At 31.5% G+C, this 17,303-nt stretch overlaps 1 protein-coding gene across 1 annotated transcript in view; it reads left to right on the top strand.

Annotated features, from left to right (window-relative positions):
* The window catches only part of LOC143229539 (tachykinin-like peptides receptor 86C), a 42,830-nt gene extending 35,509 nt beyond the window's left edge, over window positions 1-7,321 (top strand). The window contains exons 3-5 of the mRNA XM_076462024.1: window positions 2,158-2,308; window positions 6,009-6,205; window positions 6,966-7,321. Of these exons, the coding sequence (XP_076318139.1) occupies window positions 2,158-2,308; window positions 6,009-6,205; window positions 6,966-7,188 (571 nt within the window). The 3' untranslated portion in view covers window positions 7,189-7,321. The remainder of the gene's footprint in view (window positions 1-2,157; window positions 2,309-6,008; window positions 6,206-6,965) is intronic.
* Window positions 7,322-17,303: the final 9,982 nt, after the last annotated feature.

Raw genomic sequence — 17,303 nt, 5'->3', positions numbered from 1 at the left:
TATACTGTACGTCATACTATCGATAATTAAACTTATAATGTTGTTTTAAGACCTAATGTTAGATCTCTTTTACAATCTGGCACGGCATGGCCAGGTGGTTAAGGCACTCGACTCGCCATTCGAGGGTAGTGGATTCGAATCTCCGTCGCACCAAACACGCTCGCCCTTTCAGCTGTGGGGGCGTTATAATGTTACGATCAATCCCACTATACAGATAGCTCTCGTGTAGACATGCGCGAAATTGAATACAAACCCTTTATGATCTTAATTTTTTTAATGTTATTATACTAAATTGTTAATAAAGAATATTTACGTCCACCTTTTCTGTTGTTCCTTAATTCATAGATCAGTTGTAGTGAGTTGTTTGTTGAGCTTTCTAACTTGTTGGCGCAGGCAGGCACTTGCACTGTTTTTCTAGATAAAATTATTCTTGCGCATGCTTATAAGGTGTACCGACAGCAAAATTTATAGTATGACATGAAGTCGGCGTTTGCAATTAGAACTATTTTGTATTATTCTAGAAACTATATATTTAAAGAAGTACTGTTGCAATAAAAATATTAATGTAAATGCAAATATCTTGCTGGTCTCTACTAGTTTATTGTAATAATATTCAGTTTTTGTCTGTCATGATAATGCATGCGGATCTTTTTATACGCATGCGCACACACGTCTCTGTCATAACAGATCCAGTAACAAGCGTATTATTATACAGACACTATAAAAAAATCAAAGATTGTTGAAGAATTGTGCACACTGAAACATTTAAAAAGAAAGTTATTTCTATAGATTTTATTTTAATGTTCGATAAATTAATCTACATGAAGGTATATGTTAGTATTGTAAATTTGTAGCTCATTAATGCGATAAAGATATATCGCCATCAAATTCTATAGAATCATATTGTAGTAACAACGGAACTAATTTTGTGAAGATTATTTACATTTATAGCATTTCCAAGCAATTAGATAAGCACTAAACCTTCAGAGGTTTTCACGCTGTAAGCACTAGTTTAAACAAGATCCATTAAACAAGAATGGATTACCTCATCTACATAAGAATGGATTACCTCATCTACATAAGCTCTGATCTTTTCCACTCCTATGTTTAGATTTTTGTACGTTACTTATCTCTTTTTCTTTCTTATCTACACCGGAATAAAATTTATTAGGTTTTTCCCATCTAGCTTTGCAATTCAGAGTGCGTGAGATAATACTTTTCTATTCTCATTTATCCCATATAGTTTGCTAAAATTTCCTCAGCATTATTTTTGGCACTGCTTAACTGGAGAAGTGGACCTGAGACTTGCACTACTAAAACTGAACTTTAATACGATTATGATTGAAAACGAATAAAGATTCGATGTCCATATGAAGTTATTCATTGGACAGCTTTTTCCTGTATTATTTTCTTAGTGTTTAAGCCTTTGCTTGTAACTGTGGTAAACCCACATAATGTTTGTTTAAGGCTCGAAGAGGGACTTTATAAACTTTTTCTTGTAATAACATTCCGTATTTCAAGGTTTTCTTCATGGTTGAATCCTTGACGTCATTTCTTTCTGAATTACCTGAAGAAAGCAATGAAATTTTAATTGCAAAATACAGTTTGCAACTATTGGAATACTGTTATTTCACATTGACAGTGACGCTGGGAGAAAATGATTAAAAAATGAGCTGAGCTCGGAAGTCGTCAGAATCAATAGAAAAAAGACAAGATAATATTACAATAAATAATCTCCATAAGTTGAATTGTAATTTCAATAAACCATACCTCTTTTAAAGATGGAATTATTTTGATCTGAGATTTGTTTGTTTTTGAATTTCGCACAAAGCTACATGAGAGCTATTTGTGATATAGCAGTGCAAAACTAGAGAGAAGGCAGCTAGTCATCACCACCCACGCTAACTCTTGTGCTATACTTTTATCAATGAATAGTGGGATTTACCATCACGTTATAACGACCCCACTGCTGAAAAGACAAGCATGTTTGATGTTACGGGGATTCAAACCCGCGTCCCTTAAATTACGAGTCGAGTACCTTAACCATCTAGCCATTCCGATATGCCTGGAGTAGTGATCTGTGTGAGCTAATTTAAACATTTTGCTCTGTTAATTAACTTCTTCGGATAATCAAGTGCATTGAATATTTATTTGCAGGTACAATATTGTGTTTCTCTCATTAACGTATGCTGTCCCAATGATATCAATGGGTATAGCCTATACTTTCATGGGACATGCTTTGTGGGGTGGAAAAGCTATTGGAGAAATCACTGAACGTCACAAAGAGGTCATCAAATCTAAGAAGAAGGTAGGAGGTGTAAAGATTTTACTATTACATATATATTTTAATATTCATGCTTGTTTCAGTTTAACTTTTATTTAGAAATTCGTGTAACTTATCCTGTTGAATGTGTATTGCAATATTCTCGCCTGTTCCTTAAATTTATAGAAGATTCTTGAGTGTAAGAATTAACAATATACTAAGTGTGTTTGTAATACTAATGATTGACGGTATTTTTGCCAACTGAATTTTCTAGAAACTCTCCTCTCAAGCTTATAAAGGTAGCCAACGAAACAGGAAGAAACAGTTTAATATTATTGTTAGTTGGTAATTTGGAACAGTTAGTCTACTATAAAACTCTGAGGCTATAACTGTAATTAACGCTTATTAATCTGGAAACTACAGATATTTGACCAGGAACATTTATAAATTTCTAACATTATAAACCGTTTAACTTCAGAGAAATAACTTCGGACCTTAGTATTTCTACTAGAACGTTAGATATTTTCGTCGGTGAAATGCTTACGTGAGCTCATTGAAGCAACTAGTTGGCTAGTCGTTAAGCAAACTGTACCGTTGATCAATTATAAACTTATTCGCTCATCGTGAACCTTCGATAAAATATTCAGTTCAAGACTAGACAGAAGACTAAATATTGTTTGTAAGTTTGTAAAGCTTTTTTATATACATCAATATTTCTAATAACTATTATTATAAATTGTATTATTGTTTGTATATTAAAATATATTTATGTTAAGAAAGAAAACCGTGTGCATCAGTTTTGTAGCCACACATCATAAATTTTATACATCTTTATATTTAATTCACTAAATTTATATTACAATTTAATTTAGTTTCAGGTTATTTGAAGTCGTAATACGTAACATAAAAATCAGAGACTCGTTCGAAAAAAATTATAATGGGTAACAAAAATTACACTGGGATAAAACTGTGCAAACTTATATTCCGTAAACATTTACCAAATTAGTGTATTAAAACTCAACTTATTTTGCAAATTAGTACTTCGCAACTTGCTTTTTTTATTAATTGATTATTTTGTATATAATCTTCTTTTGTCAACCTAATATTTTGTACCTATATTATGTTACTCAATCTCATGAGGTTGTTTGATTTCATTATCTTCGTACTTCACGTTTTGATTTTTTTTTACTATTTTGTGCGCGTGTTTACTTATAGCAAAGCAACATCTGACAATCTGCTGAGTCCACCGAGGGGAATCAAATGCTATTTTGTATTTAGGCTTATTTTTAGCCACGGCATAGTGGCTCACAGATTGGACCTAGTTTTTCAAATATTGACCGATTTGAGATATAATTACAATTTTGAACTCAGGAGGCTAAAATCTATCGATTTATGTACTTGACCACACCCAATATCTCATATATTAATTTACTCTAACCATGCATAAAATAATGTCCATTTGAAGGTAGGTTGCTAGAGATTCTGATGAGTAACAAAATTCAATAAGGTATATGCCCGTCTCATGTTGATATTCCTAATGTATAAAAATATAGGCAATAAAGAGGGAAAAAGGAAAGATACCACAGATTAACCTACTCTGATACCACAGATTAACCTACTCTGATACTACTGATAATGCTTGTTATCTAAACTTTTTTATCAAATTAAAATTTCATTACTGTATTTATTTTACCAACTCCACATATTGAATTTTGAATTATTTAATCAATTCACAATGTTGTATCTATGCTTATTTTATCAGTTTACTACAGTGTTATATTTGAAGTTATTTTATCACTTTACTACTATGTTATATAGAGTGTTGTGTCCGGAATTCGTTAACACTTTGTATTTCAACTTTTTGTAGACCTCATACTTTGCACGTGGACTTTATTTGCAAACTGACTACTTGGTATCTAGACTTCTTTTGTAAGCATGATTACTTAGTAGCTAGATTTCCCTTGTAAGTATTGTTATTTGGTATGTAGATTTCTTTTGTAAGCATGATTACTTAGTTGCTAGATTTCCCTTGTAGGTATCGTTATTTGATATGTAGATTTCTTTTGTAAGCATGATTACTTAGTTGCTAGATTTCCCTTGTAAGTATTGTTATTTGGCATGTAGATTTCTTTTGTCAGCTTGATTACTTAGTATCTAGATTTCCCTTGTAAGTATTGTTATTTGGCATGTAGATTTCTTTTGTCAGCTTGATTACTTAGTATCTAGATTTCCCTTGTAAGTATTGTTATTTGGTATGTAGATTTCTTTTGTATGCATGATTACTTAGTTGCTAGATTTCCCTTGTAGGTATCGTTATTTGGTATATAGATTTCTTTTGTAAGTATGATTACCTGGGAGCTAGATTTACCTTGTAAGTATTGTTATTTGGCATGTAGATTTCTTTTCTAAGCATGATTACTTAGTAACTAGATTTTTCTTGTAAGTATTGTTATTTGGTATGTATATTTCTTTTGTAAGTATGATTACTTAGTAGCTAAATTTCCCTTGTAAGTATTGTTATTTGATATCTAGATTTCTTTTGTATGATTACTTAGTAGCTAGATTTCCCTTGTAGTATTGTTGTTTGGTATGTAGATTTCTTTTGTCAGTATGGTTACCTTATAGTTAGACTTATTTTGTCAGTACAATTACTTTGTAGCTAAATTCATTTTACAGTAAAACTATTTTGTTTGTGTAAATATACTATTATATGGGAACCTGGTTACTGATGTTCGATTTTCATGTAATGATCATGCTATATTTATAGGAAAATATTTATAACGGAATTGTTTACGTTCTTTTTTTACAGGCCTTAGAAAAGTCGAAAAATTAAAGGTATTCTTACTTAAAATTCTCCATAAATCAAAAAAGTACTTTACGTTTAGTCTTTTTTTTCTTCCTATATTTGTACTTAGGCATATTTTTTAGCTGCGGTATAATGGCTCGTAAATTGCTTTGTGTTTTTAAAGTACAGATTTCAGATCTAATGACAGTTTTAAACTTAGGAGGCTAAGCCCTTTCCACTGATGTACTTAGACATGCCTAATGTCCTATATCAGATAAATCGAAAAATTAAAGCATTCACAATGACATGTAGGTTATTTATATTTCTTAAAATTATCCATACTTGAAAAAGTAATTGTATAAAAAGTGTTCAGTGAAACAGACGATTCCAGAATGGAAGTCTGTTTGTTCATTATTGATCTTTGTTCGATGATCAACAACATTTTTCTCTTCCCAAGCGTCCTCTTTTATTTATTCGACGCGATGGTTCTAACTCACTAACTCCCACAGGTTATTGAAAATGTTATAGTAATCGATGTAGAGCCAGGTGTCAAAACAAACTTATTTAACTCAACTGGAGACACATATAGTGAGTGGCCCATTTCTTCCTGTTAACAAAGTGAACTTCTGTTTATGTGTGAGATATTTTAAAACTAAAAAAAAATATGTTTTAACCTCGTAATAGTTTTCGGAGTACATATAAATATAATTTAAAAATGAAATTGTTCAAGTAATTACGCTAATTTTTATGCACGTTGAAATCTATGAAATGCCTCACAAAAAACGATCATCGTAATATTTTTGTTCGGTATGTCATTAGACTTACAATGAGGGAGGATGCAATTATCCCTGATAATGTTTGTAAAATTATACCCCTAACTCGTTCATGTGAAATGCACTAACTTCCCATAAATTCATTAAAATAGAGATATAAAATGGAAACATTATTTGCAATTTTCAGGTAGTACGCATGCTCATTGTGATTGTACTCATCTTTGCCATATGCTGGTTACCCTATCATGTGTTTTTCCTCTACACCTATCACTATCCAGAAACTGCTTACACCGACTACGTCCAACCTATGTTTCTGGTTTTCTATTGGCTAGCAATGTCAAACTCGGTGTACAATCCGATAATCTACTACTGGGCCAACAAACGGTAAGTAAACTGAAAAAGGTTCAATATTTAATTTTAGGTGAACTTGATAATTCCAGATTTAATAAATCCTTCTACAACACATGTAAAACCTGTTAAAGAGCCACTCGGTTTTAATAACTCTTGGAATATTTTTAATCCCTTATCTTATGAGTGATTTCATTTGAATTTGAAAATCGCATGGTGAATAAAATATAATGAGTAACCAGGCTTAAGATGTTTGACCTGATAAAATCTAGAGTAGCTGTCCAGATTTGCTCCTCATAATGTTATGAATTATTTGAAATAATATCTGTAGAAGTATCTCCTTAAACTTATTGTATATACTTTATAAAGGATATTCCATTAACCAAGCAGGAAGTTGACACGTTATCACAACATTCAGTAAATTAAAATAAATGTTATATGTTAAACTGTGTGAATACTTTAAATCCTAAGTTTCTCTATCTTGTGGGTCAAGGAAATTTAACATTTATGTGTAAAAAGTGAAAATCTGAAATTCATTAATCGTGATAAAATGTCAAGCCTGGTTCATTTTTCAACAAAATACAAATAACCCCATCACACTTCATTAATAAGAATTATAGATATTAATATAAATGGAATACAAAATAAGTTAAAAATGTATTTTTTAAGTTTAGTATGCTACTGATAAGTAAATAAATTCATCATTAGCCTGTAATTTTATTTATACTACACATGTATGAGAAACACCTGAAACACTAAATTACAAATAAACCTTTCTTGTTTCATTTATTTCCAGTTTCAAAGGCTATTTCCAATCAATATTATGCTGCAGAAAAAACCTCCAGCTGACTCAAAGACAGACGAGGATGAGCTCTCGAACTAAACCTCGTCGCTTGATCTATCGGTTACGATATTTGTCTTGGAAAAGATCGACAACAAGCGACGGCCTGAAGTTTATTCGTTCCCTCAATAAAAACACAAATGGTGGAAATGGTACTATAGACGAGGTGATGCTGTGAAGAAATAAGAGGTGCCGATTCCAATGTCGTTAGAAAAATGTATGTACATTTAATTAAACATCTTCACTATTCGATTCCAAATGACTTCTGGAAATTCCTTCTGTATTCAACACAGCTGCCAGTATTTAAAACATGTTAATATTAATTAATTTTTTCGTGAACAATGTTGTGTAAGTATTATAACTATCTTGGTTTACCCTTTGAACAGGTTCAGTTGTTTGTCTGTAGAGCAGAAAGCATGAATTATCTTTTCATTAGATATTTGCACATTATTCAATAAATTCTAAACAAATCGAAGACATTTCTCTGAAAGTCGAATTAATTATTTATAATATAGGTAAAATAAAAAAAACTATTCGGTGAAATAAGACTGAACTTTGTTCTTTGTATTTGCTTCATTGTTCAGATAAGAAGTAACATTCATTGAAACTACTTGAGCGATAACGAATGGTGACTTCTACACCATACGGCGTTAATCTTCACACTATGTGATGCTGTTCTGTATTCTGTAATAAAATAACAAGTATGAACATTAAAAGTCTGAATTTTTCACCACATAGTTCTCATCTATTCAAATGGCACAATATTTAAGATGGATGGGATCTTCAATTTTTCAATGGAAACCAAAAACAGGAACAACAAAATCCTTCATGAAAGAAAAGTTAAGCTCACGAAAAAAGAATCTTTGACTCCATAAACCATTGAAGCTAGGCGTATGTCCAAGCACTTGTAGAGTGGAGACTCATAGAAAGTGTTTAAAGATTTGAAATTAATACTTATTTCAACCATCTTTGAAAAAGCTCGTTCCAATAGAAATTGTAATGTGGAAGAATAATGGATAAAGATAGAATACGATCGATGAAAAACAAAGTAGTTTCAAGAACAGCCAAACAAGAAACATTCATAGATATCAGCTGATGATTTGTTCTTACTTTGTATTGTTCAATAGGTTTGTTCTAAAACCTCGAAGCGATACCTAATTGATAGAGGTTGTTTCTGGATCTTCAACCTAACATTTGTTTTGTGCACTAAAATCTTTGACTTCCTTCTGAAACTTCGATTTGGTCATTTGTTTACAAATGACTGTACACACACTTTCTACAAATAAGCAAACTATATTATCTGTTAAAACAACACGTTAACGTAAATCCACAATCTATCTTTACATTAATGTTACCTTTACAGTATTTAAGCCTTTAAGGTTTGCGTGATTAATAACTTCGTATTAAATCCCATTGACTGATCTGACGTCATACGTATTATTATGGTGAGCTTTTAATTACACATCTCGCTATTTGAAATACAATTGTAATTGAAAATGAATGTCATCTTATTATACAGTACTCATTTTGAATTAATATATTAATTTACCTTTTGAGCTGACATTAAGCAAGCAGACACATTTGTTAAGTGAGACAAGCGATGTATATAATTAAATATTTATAATATATATCGTTTTCAAGCGAGTTATCGCTAATCATTCAGTAGTTACTGTTGTGTAATCGATTAGAGTCATTGCATGAGTAAGTTAAATGGCTTACTTCTTCCAGCCTCTAATTGAAAAACATTATTATTCAATTTGTTATGATGAATTAAAATATTTTATTGATTTGTTATTTACTGTATCTAACTGGAAATATTTATTCTTATTTAGCTCATTACAAAGTGAAACATTATGTTTTGATTATTTGTTATTATTTCATTTATTATGATGAATTAGTATTTAATATTTCTAACAGAACAGATTTATTATTATTTAGTTAATTATTATGACTTGATATGTTTATCATTTTTCCCATTAATGTTTCTAATGGGAAGTTTAATTGTATTGAGTTTATCTTAATAGCACTGAGTTTATCCTAATGGTTTAAGAAGTGTATTGTCACGTCATTAATACACTATATCATAATTCTTCAGTGGAATTTGTATAAATACAATTTAAAAATAGTTTAGTTCTTAGTATTATATTTTTCAACGTTAATGAAAGTGTATTATATACGTTGTAAATTAGTAAGTTATCTATTTATTTAGCTAATTATAAATTGGGCTGTATCATTGTCAACTAGTATCTTGACATTAACATAAACCAATAATTTGGTTGATCACTTACAAACTTGTTTCATAATGTTACTTACCTATTTAATTATACAATTATAAACTGGGCTGTATCATTGTCAACGAATCGCTTTAGTACTATTTGTTTGTCTAGCTTTTCACATGAACAACGTTGAAATATTCTGAGCTAGTGAAACTGGCCTAAATAAAACATACTTCTTTGTCACGACCTTAAATCGATTCGTATTCAATTCAGCTGTAAAATATTACATTTCTAATTTAAGTCAAAACCAAATATATTACAGAAAAACTGATGATTAAAATCGCATATCATAACGTAAATTAAATGACCTCAGTTTATTGTTCATACAATTCTTTCTTGTAAAAATAATTTTAATATAGTTCCACACCACGTAAGTGACTACGTAAAAAACGTAATTTTCCCATGGCTTGAGGGTATATAACACTAAATTTTAAGGTTTGATCTCTGCTAAAACCATTTTCTGTAATCTGAACTGTTTGCTTAAAACATTTATAATCTTACAAATCATTCATATTAATAGAAACGTATTTTAATACATATTTTCAATCCAAATAAAAAGGCCCGGCATGGCCAGGTGGTTAAGGCACTCGACTTGTAATCCGAGGGTCGAGGATTCGAATCCCGGTTGCACCAAAAATGCTTGCCCTTTCAGCCGTGGGGGCTTATAATGTAACGGTCAATCTCACTATTCGTTGTTAAAAGAGTAGCCCAACAGTTGGCGGTGGGTGATGATGACTAGCTGCCTTCCCTCTACTCTTACATTGCTAAATTAGGGATGGCTAGCGCAGATAGCCTTCATGTAACTTTGCGTGAAATTGAAAGCAAACCAAAACAAAAAATAAAATAATACGAGCCAGAAAAAAAAGCAAAATTTTGATTTATGAAATACCTAATTGTATTTTATAATATCATGTAATTAGGTTTGTCTTATAATATATAAAATGGTACTGAACGCTGCGTCTAATCGGTATCATTGTTAGTCTCAGTGAGATAACTCTTTTTCGTACACATTTTTGTTCAGAGCAATTTGTTGGACACTTGAAAAAAATTTTAAAATGTTTTTAGTAAAGAACTGGAAAGACTTGATAACTGTTTGAATTTTAGCGTTGCAAGTACATACACTTATCGTTGTCCCAACGAGAGACAACCTGATAACACATGTATCAACTTACTGTAGTCTGACATTATATGGTAGATAGGGTGGTGTTCGTATCTCTGTCACCGAACATATTCGTTCTCTCAGTCGTGGGTATGTTATAAAGTAACAGTCAGTCCCACTATTCATTGGTAGCCCTTATGTAGCTTTGCGCGAAATTCCAAAAACAAACAATCCTCAATAGGTTGATATGGGTGATACTGGATTTCTTTCTAAAACTTTACAACTTTTCTGAAACTGAACATCACAATTTTACGTTCATGTGATACAAAAAGTCACGAAAGAGTACGTGTTGAATACCAGGATTGTTACACTTCCGTAACAATGTATCACTTTTCCATCCTGTTTCATAGTATAAGATGTCCGACTTTCGTGTCAAATTGGAATAGGAATTTGAACATAAACGACTTTTTATTCTCGTGCAGAATAAACGATGTTGCCAGAGATGTTTAGGTATCTTTAATTTAATAAAAGTTGTTTTCGAAAGTTAGCCGCAGTGTACCAATAATGGCAACAATTTGTTTTCATTGTTTTTAATTAAAGATTTACTACTTTATATACATGTATGAGTATGTTTATGTAACGTTTGGTTCTGTTTTTACTAATTTCACTTCTTTGTACGTAAATAGAAGATAATTCCTAAGTATTTTGTTTCGCAAGGTTCCGAAAATGTTTTCAGCTTATTAGCGGGGTATTATGTTCTCAGAAATACATTTTCCGAATTAAAAAAAAAATTATAATAATGATTTCTTATAAGCATACCACGATAATTAACATTGTACTTAAGACTACAGTTTCTTTACGTTTCAGCAAATTTTTCTTTCTACGAAACAAAGCAAAACGTAATTGATCTGAGGAGAAAATACCTTCATTCTGAAAAATGAAAGGTATTTCAGGATTCGTTCCAGATTCCCGCTACGCCTTTACTTGTTTTCAAAGTGCAGGAAAAGATATGAAAGGAAATGACTTACGCTTGGCTAACATGTCTCATAATAACAATGACGCTTGTTTTAGGATGAGATGTATTATTTCTTTGCTTTCCGATAATTTCAAAATAAAGTGCAAAAATACTGTAACAAGTGAAAGCTTAGTGAAATGTATTGTTTCTGATAGAGAAGTAAATATATGGTAATAAAATCTTAGAATGATTTTAAATCGATCTCTACGTGTGTCCTATCTGCTCAGATATGGGTCAAACACTTTCCGACTTTTATATGTTATCACCTAAAAGCAACAATCAATCCCTCTGTACTTTAAAGTGAACATGTAGGCGGCGGATGCGTTAAGTGGTTTCTCTCCCTTTAATCAGGTATTCAAAAGTAGGAACAATTATAAAGAGGTCTCTGACCTGATAGTTTAATTTGTATGTTGCATAAGTTGTCGTCTTGGTTAAAAATATTATGCAACTTCTTTCCACCATGCTAAAGGTCTTCTGTGCAACCTTTAGATGTAAATTGTCTGTAAGATCTAGAAATAGAGAATTCGCCAACTTTGAACACAACTCGCTTTGCTAGATTTGAAATGTTTCAAAACAAAGAATTAAGGAAAACATTTTCGTTTAGAGACCAATAAAACTACAGATAAAAGTATAGAGTTTGTTTAACTGGAACAGTAAAGTAAGTGTCTCAGTTAGAGATCACAAAACTGGTACGAAACGGCGCAGTTATTGACTTTAAGAAGGAATAAAACTTGTTACAGAGAAGCAATGAAACCATTTTTGTTTCATTAATCCTGATCTTTCTTTCTGTTTTTTTACTCGAGATACTCACAACATTTTCTTTTCTTACTTATTTTTACAGATTTGTATTTGTTTTCTTTCTTTCATCTGACTATAAACATATTATGTATAAGTATGTTTCTTAATTTGGCTATAGAGGGCGTTTGGCTAGTAATAAAGATATGCATGAACTTTTATCGAGCATTTTAAAGATAAAATCACATCTGCATGTATATTTGTATGTTGTCAAATGTAGATAAATAATCAAGAGAGTTTAAACCAGAACGTTATCATCAAAGTTGTTAGCAATTTGTTTTTCATTTTGTAATGGAATCACTTTAGAAGTAGCAACATTAAACTGCATTTAACCTATAACTCAAATTATAAATAAATGGATGTTAGCTATTAGAAAAAAACAAGAATAATTTCTTATGAAAAAAATAAGAAGAAATAGGTCATTGATAGAACTGATAAAGCTCTTCTGTTGTGATAACAATCAAACTAAAAAATATTTCTTTTTACAAGAATAAAATTATATATCTTCAGCAGCTTAAATGTTACCTTCTGTGAGTCAAGTTACACCAGTAGAACCCGTTCTTAACATTGTTTTGTTATGAATTGTTTTATTCTACACTACTAATTGATTCGCAATGCAAAATTAGCTATATTAGTTCTTTGTCTGGTTCTGATCTTTAAAAGCAGCTTGCACTGACTGAAAGATATTGATAAACGGATTATAAAAGCCATATCTGTATATTAAACGAAAGTTGTGCTACTGTTACAGGCGTGTATATGTTTCGAGAAAAATAGTTCAGAGAACTTTTATTTTTTCATATCACTCAGTCACTAATTAGTGAATTTTATAAAGAGATCAATCCCATAATTTCTGTCTTCTTCATTAGTTTCTTCATTACTTTATTTAAACTTTTATTTTTGACGTAAGTATAACGTATTATTTGAAAAAAGACACCATTATAAGAATTTACATACTGCTAAAAGCAATAGAAAGTGTTATGATTATTAATGGAAAGTTATGTTAATTATAGTGTTATCGTATCAAATTCTTATTTAGTTATCTTTAACTAATGCTACCATAATAAAATTGTCTTTTTATTAATAATGTTTACTGTTCCCGCAGCAGCAGTTAACCCAATTTGTTCAGAACGAGTCTTTCTCATATGGTAAGTCAGAATTAACATAAATTTTCATCCATACCTATAACACCTCTTGATGTGATAAGACAAAATGAACGTAATCTACATCAGTACCAATAACATCTCTTGATGTGATAAGACAGAATGAACGTAATCTACATCAGTAGGTGTGATAAAACAGAATAAACGTAACCTCAGTCAGTACCAATAACATCTCTTGATGTGATAAGACAGAACGAACATAACATCCATTAATTCCCATAACATCTCTTGATGTGATAAGACAGAATGAACACAACCTCTATTAATACCAATGGCATCTCTTGATGTGAAAAAACAGAATGAACATAACCTCCATCAATACCAATAACACCTCTTGATGTGATAAGACAGAATGAACATAACCCCCATCAGTACTAATAACGTCTTCTGATACGATAAGAAATAATGAACATTAAGTTTTATCAATATTAAAAAATTCTGTTTATGTGATAAGCAAGAATAACCATAACTTTCTAAGAACACCTCCGAATATCATAAGTACAGGATCAATAAACCTTGAACCAGTAACCATACATTTTCTTATCCTCACTCACATCAATATCTTATTTAGCTAATAACTGTCAAGCAAAACGAAGATAATTAATATGTAATAATTCTTTGAACGTCTGGAATTACCAAATAAAAATAAAAAGTAAAGTGTTTTCTCTCTGGCATTTTAAGTTATTAAGTTGATTTGTCTCACTCTACTGATAAATGTTGGAGTGCTTTTCGTTCTAAACAAGTAGGCTTAACACTTGTTGCTGTATCGTTTATACAATTTCGTCTGGAGCAACCTACAAATACGAATGTTTGGACGAAGAAATAAATACAGTTTCTGTAGTTTCTGGTCGTTTATTTAAAATTAAGTATAGTTAATTACAGAAAAAAAAACGTTTTCTTCCAGTATCCGAACTTTCTTTTAATATGTAATTTTTTTTTATTCAGAAAAAGTAGCATACCCTGTGAGGGCTAGAGATAAAGTACTGAAAGCAAATAAACATCATTAAGTTTCATTTTTTCACTCTGATTTTAACTGATGTTTTATCATGTGAGGTCTAGAGATAAAGTAATGACATGAGATAAACATCATTCGGTTTCGGTTTCATACTGTGGTTTTAACTGATGTGAGTGTGTCTGTTTTTATAGCAAAGCCACATCGGGTTGTCTACTGAGCCAACCGTGGGGAATCGAAACCATAATTTTAGCGTTGTAAACCCATAGATTTACCGCTGTACCAGCGGGGGCCATTTATCATCTGTGGTCTAGAGACAAAGTAATGACATAAGACAAACATCATTCAGTTTCACTCTGTGATTTTTACTGATGTTTTACAAATGGTGTTATTCTTGTTTCACAGCCACTCAGTGACACAGCGGTATATCTGCAAGCTTACGACGCCAAAAACTGGGTTTCGATACCCGTGGTGAGAAGAGCACATATTGCCCATTGTGTAGCTTGTGCTTAATTAAAAAAACAACAATTGTTTTACAATCGTCTCGCTTCTTAATTCTTTGTCTGTGTAGAATTATCATTGTATAGTGCTTAGCGTATAAACTACTAAAAATTCAGGAAATTATGAAATGCTTATGGTTTATAAATGAAGACGATTTTACAAATCAAAATAAAATTAAATCTGCTCTTATGAACATTACAATCTTGTAAAATATCGTATTTAATATCGTGTGGATACTCAGAAGTGTCTTTTGTGGTTGTTATATCACTGTTAGGTTTGCGCAATATTTTATATTTTGTAATTCAATTTTAGGAAAAGCATTTATTTTTAAGAGAAAAAATAATACAGTCAGAAATTAATTGGTTTAAATTATTATTTCCATATGTTTTAAGACGGATAATGACCCAAACAATAAAGAAACAGGGAGGAATTTAAACAAAGATCTCTGTAATTGAAATTTCGATCGGTTTTCGTCTTGCACATGAAAAATATAACATAAGCAACAACTAATAGCTTACTCTTTGTTTATACAACAGCGATGTCATGCACGAGAAGACGTAATGAAAAGACAACTTTAAGGAGCAAGAAAAACAGAAATAATTGTTAGTTTTGTCTTATCGTTGTTTATTTAATTGTTTTTAACCACTAAGGAGTTGTTTTAATAGGGAAAAAAACAGACAGAATCACAAAAATTGATCTCAGTTCTGTTTTCGGGTTATAATATGTATTGGACATATACATAAATATATTGAACTTAAATAACTACGTTCAAATGAAGCCAAATGAATAAACAAAATTATGAGAAAGGACTGCGTTAGAAACATCAAATCCTAACTTCTGATTAATTATATTATAACCATGCATTTTAAAACCATAAACAAAACAAGTTAACTTGAAACAAAATACGCTGCATATTTTTAAAAAAGGATCCAATAGTACAAGCTACAATGTGGGATTATAAAACGTATCCTAGTTTTGGAGGTGACTAAGAAGTAGGACTCACATTGCGGTGGGGATACACCGTCTATCAGTCTTAACCTCCAATTCGCTAGTGCACATAAGAAAATTAGAAATTAAGAGAGTAGTATGTGGGTGCTCAAGCCCACAACGTCCCATATCTAAATCGCCCTTCACTGCCTGTAGACAGTTGTGGGAAGGTGAGTGCTCTCCCAAGTTAAAATAACAATAAGAAAAAGATAAATATAAAAAGATGAAAAATAAAAAATAAATAAATAAAAATAAAAAATAAAAAATGAAAATAAAGTATTACCATTTACTTACCTCTTGAAATTAGCATTCCTTCCCCCACTATGGTAGAGGCGCTACTTAATATCTAGTAATAATACACATCATTACTAAATACACATTACTATTTTATTAATATTTAAAAGTTTAGTAAGTTTAATTATATTTTTATTCTGTTTCCTCTTGGTAGGTGGCTCCCCATGGTCAAGCGTGTTAAGGCGTGCGACTCATAATCTGCAGGTCGCGAGTTCGCATCCCCGTCGCGCCAAACATGCTCGCCCTCCCAGCCGTGGGGGCGTTATATTGTTACGGTCAATCCCACTGTTCGTTGGTACAAGAGTAGCCCAAGAGTTGGCGGTGGGTGGTGATGACTAGCTGCCTTCCCTCTAGTCTTACACTGCTCAATTAGGGACGGCTAGCACAGATAGCATTCGAGTAGCTTTGTGCGAAATTCAAAAACAAACAAAGCAAACAAACCTCTTGGTGGGTAGGTATCTTATTTTTCTTGGTTTGTTTTGTTTCGTTAAAGTTTCTTTGACTTTCTCTTCTCAATGGTTGTTTTCCTAACAAAAAAAAAAGTTTTATTAGCATTCTACTATAGCTTTTACTAGTATTATATGAGTACCGTGTCCCAAGAATATCCCCTCTGTGAACACAGCAGATAGCCCGATGTGGCTTTGCTATGAAAAAAAAACACATAAAAAACAGCAGAGAGTACCACCTTCACGAATACTTGTGGTTTGAAAAACCACGAATTTTAGTCATATTTTTTTGCTGATATTTTAAACACTTGTCTGTATGCTGTTGTGTTTTATAGACCCCTGCTGGTTGCATGTGAGATGAAATTCGCACATGAAGGTTGTGGACTGCATGCCTCATCTTTATATCACAAAGTAGCACAATTCATTTTGATACTGTTGGTGAAGTTTAATGTATTACTTCTTAATTTTGTTCAAGCTTGTAATTAACACCTGTACTTTTGTTTCAAAAACAAAAGTGTTTTCAGTATACCTCAGGAAAAAGCCGTACATATTAACATTTAGGAACTATGGGATTGATTCTGACTAAGGCGATCAATTTCATTTCTACAAAATTTGTCACAAGAAGCTCATGTGGAAATTGCAACTGATTTCTATTCCGGAACATGACAACCAAAGTAAAATCGCACACATTCATATTGGGAATTATAGAATGTGTTCTGATTAACCCCATCAATTTTATTTTTATGAAATTTGTCACAAATAGCTGAT

This window comes from Tachypleus tridentatus, chromosome 10, assembly GCF_004210375.1.
Source record: "Tachypleus tridentatus isolate NWPU-2018 chromosome 10, ASM421037v1, whole genome shotgun sequence".
Classification (NCBI taxonomy): domain Eukaryota; kingdom Metazoa; phylum Arthropoda; class Merostomata; order Xiphosura; family Limulidae; genus Tachypleus; species Tachypleus tridentatus.
This window is presented reverse-complemented; position numbering and strand designations above follow the sequence as displayed.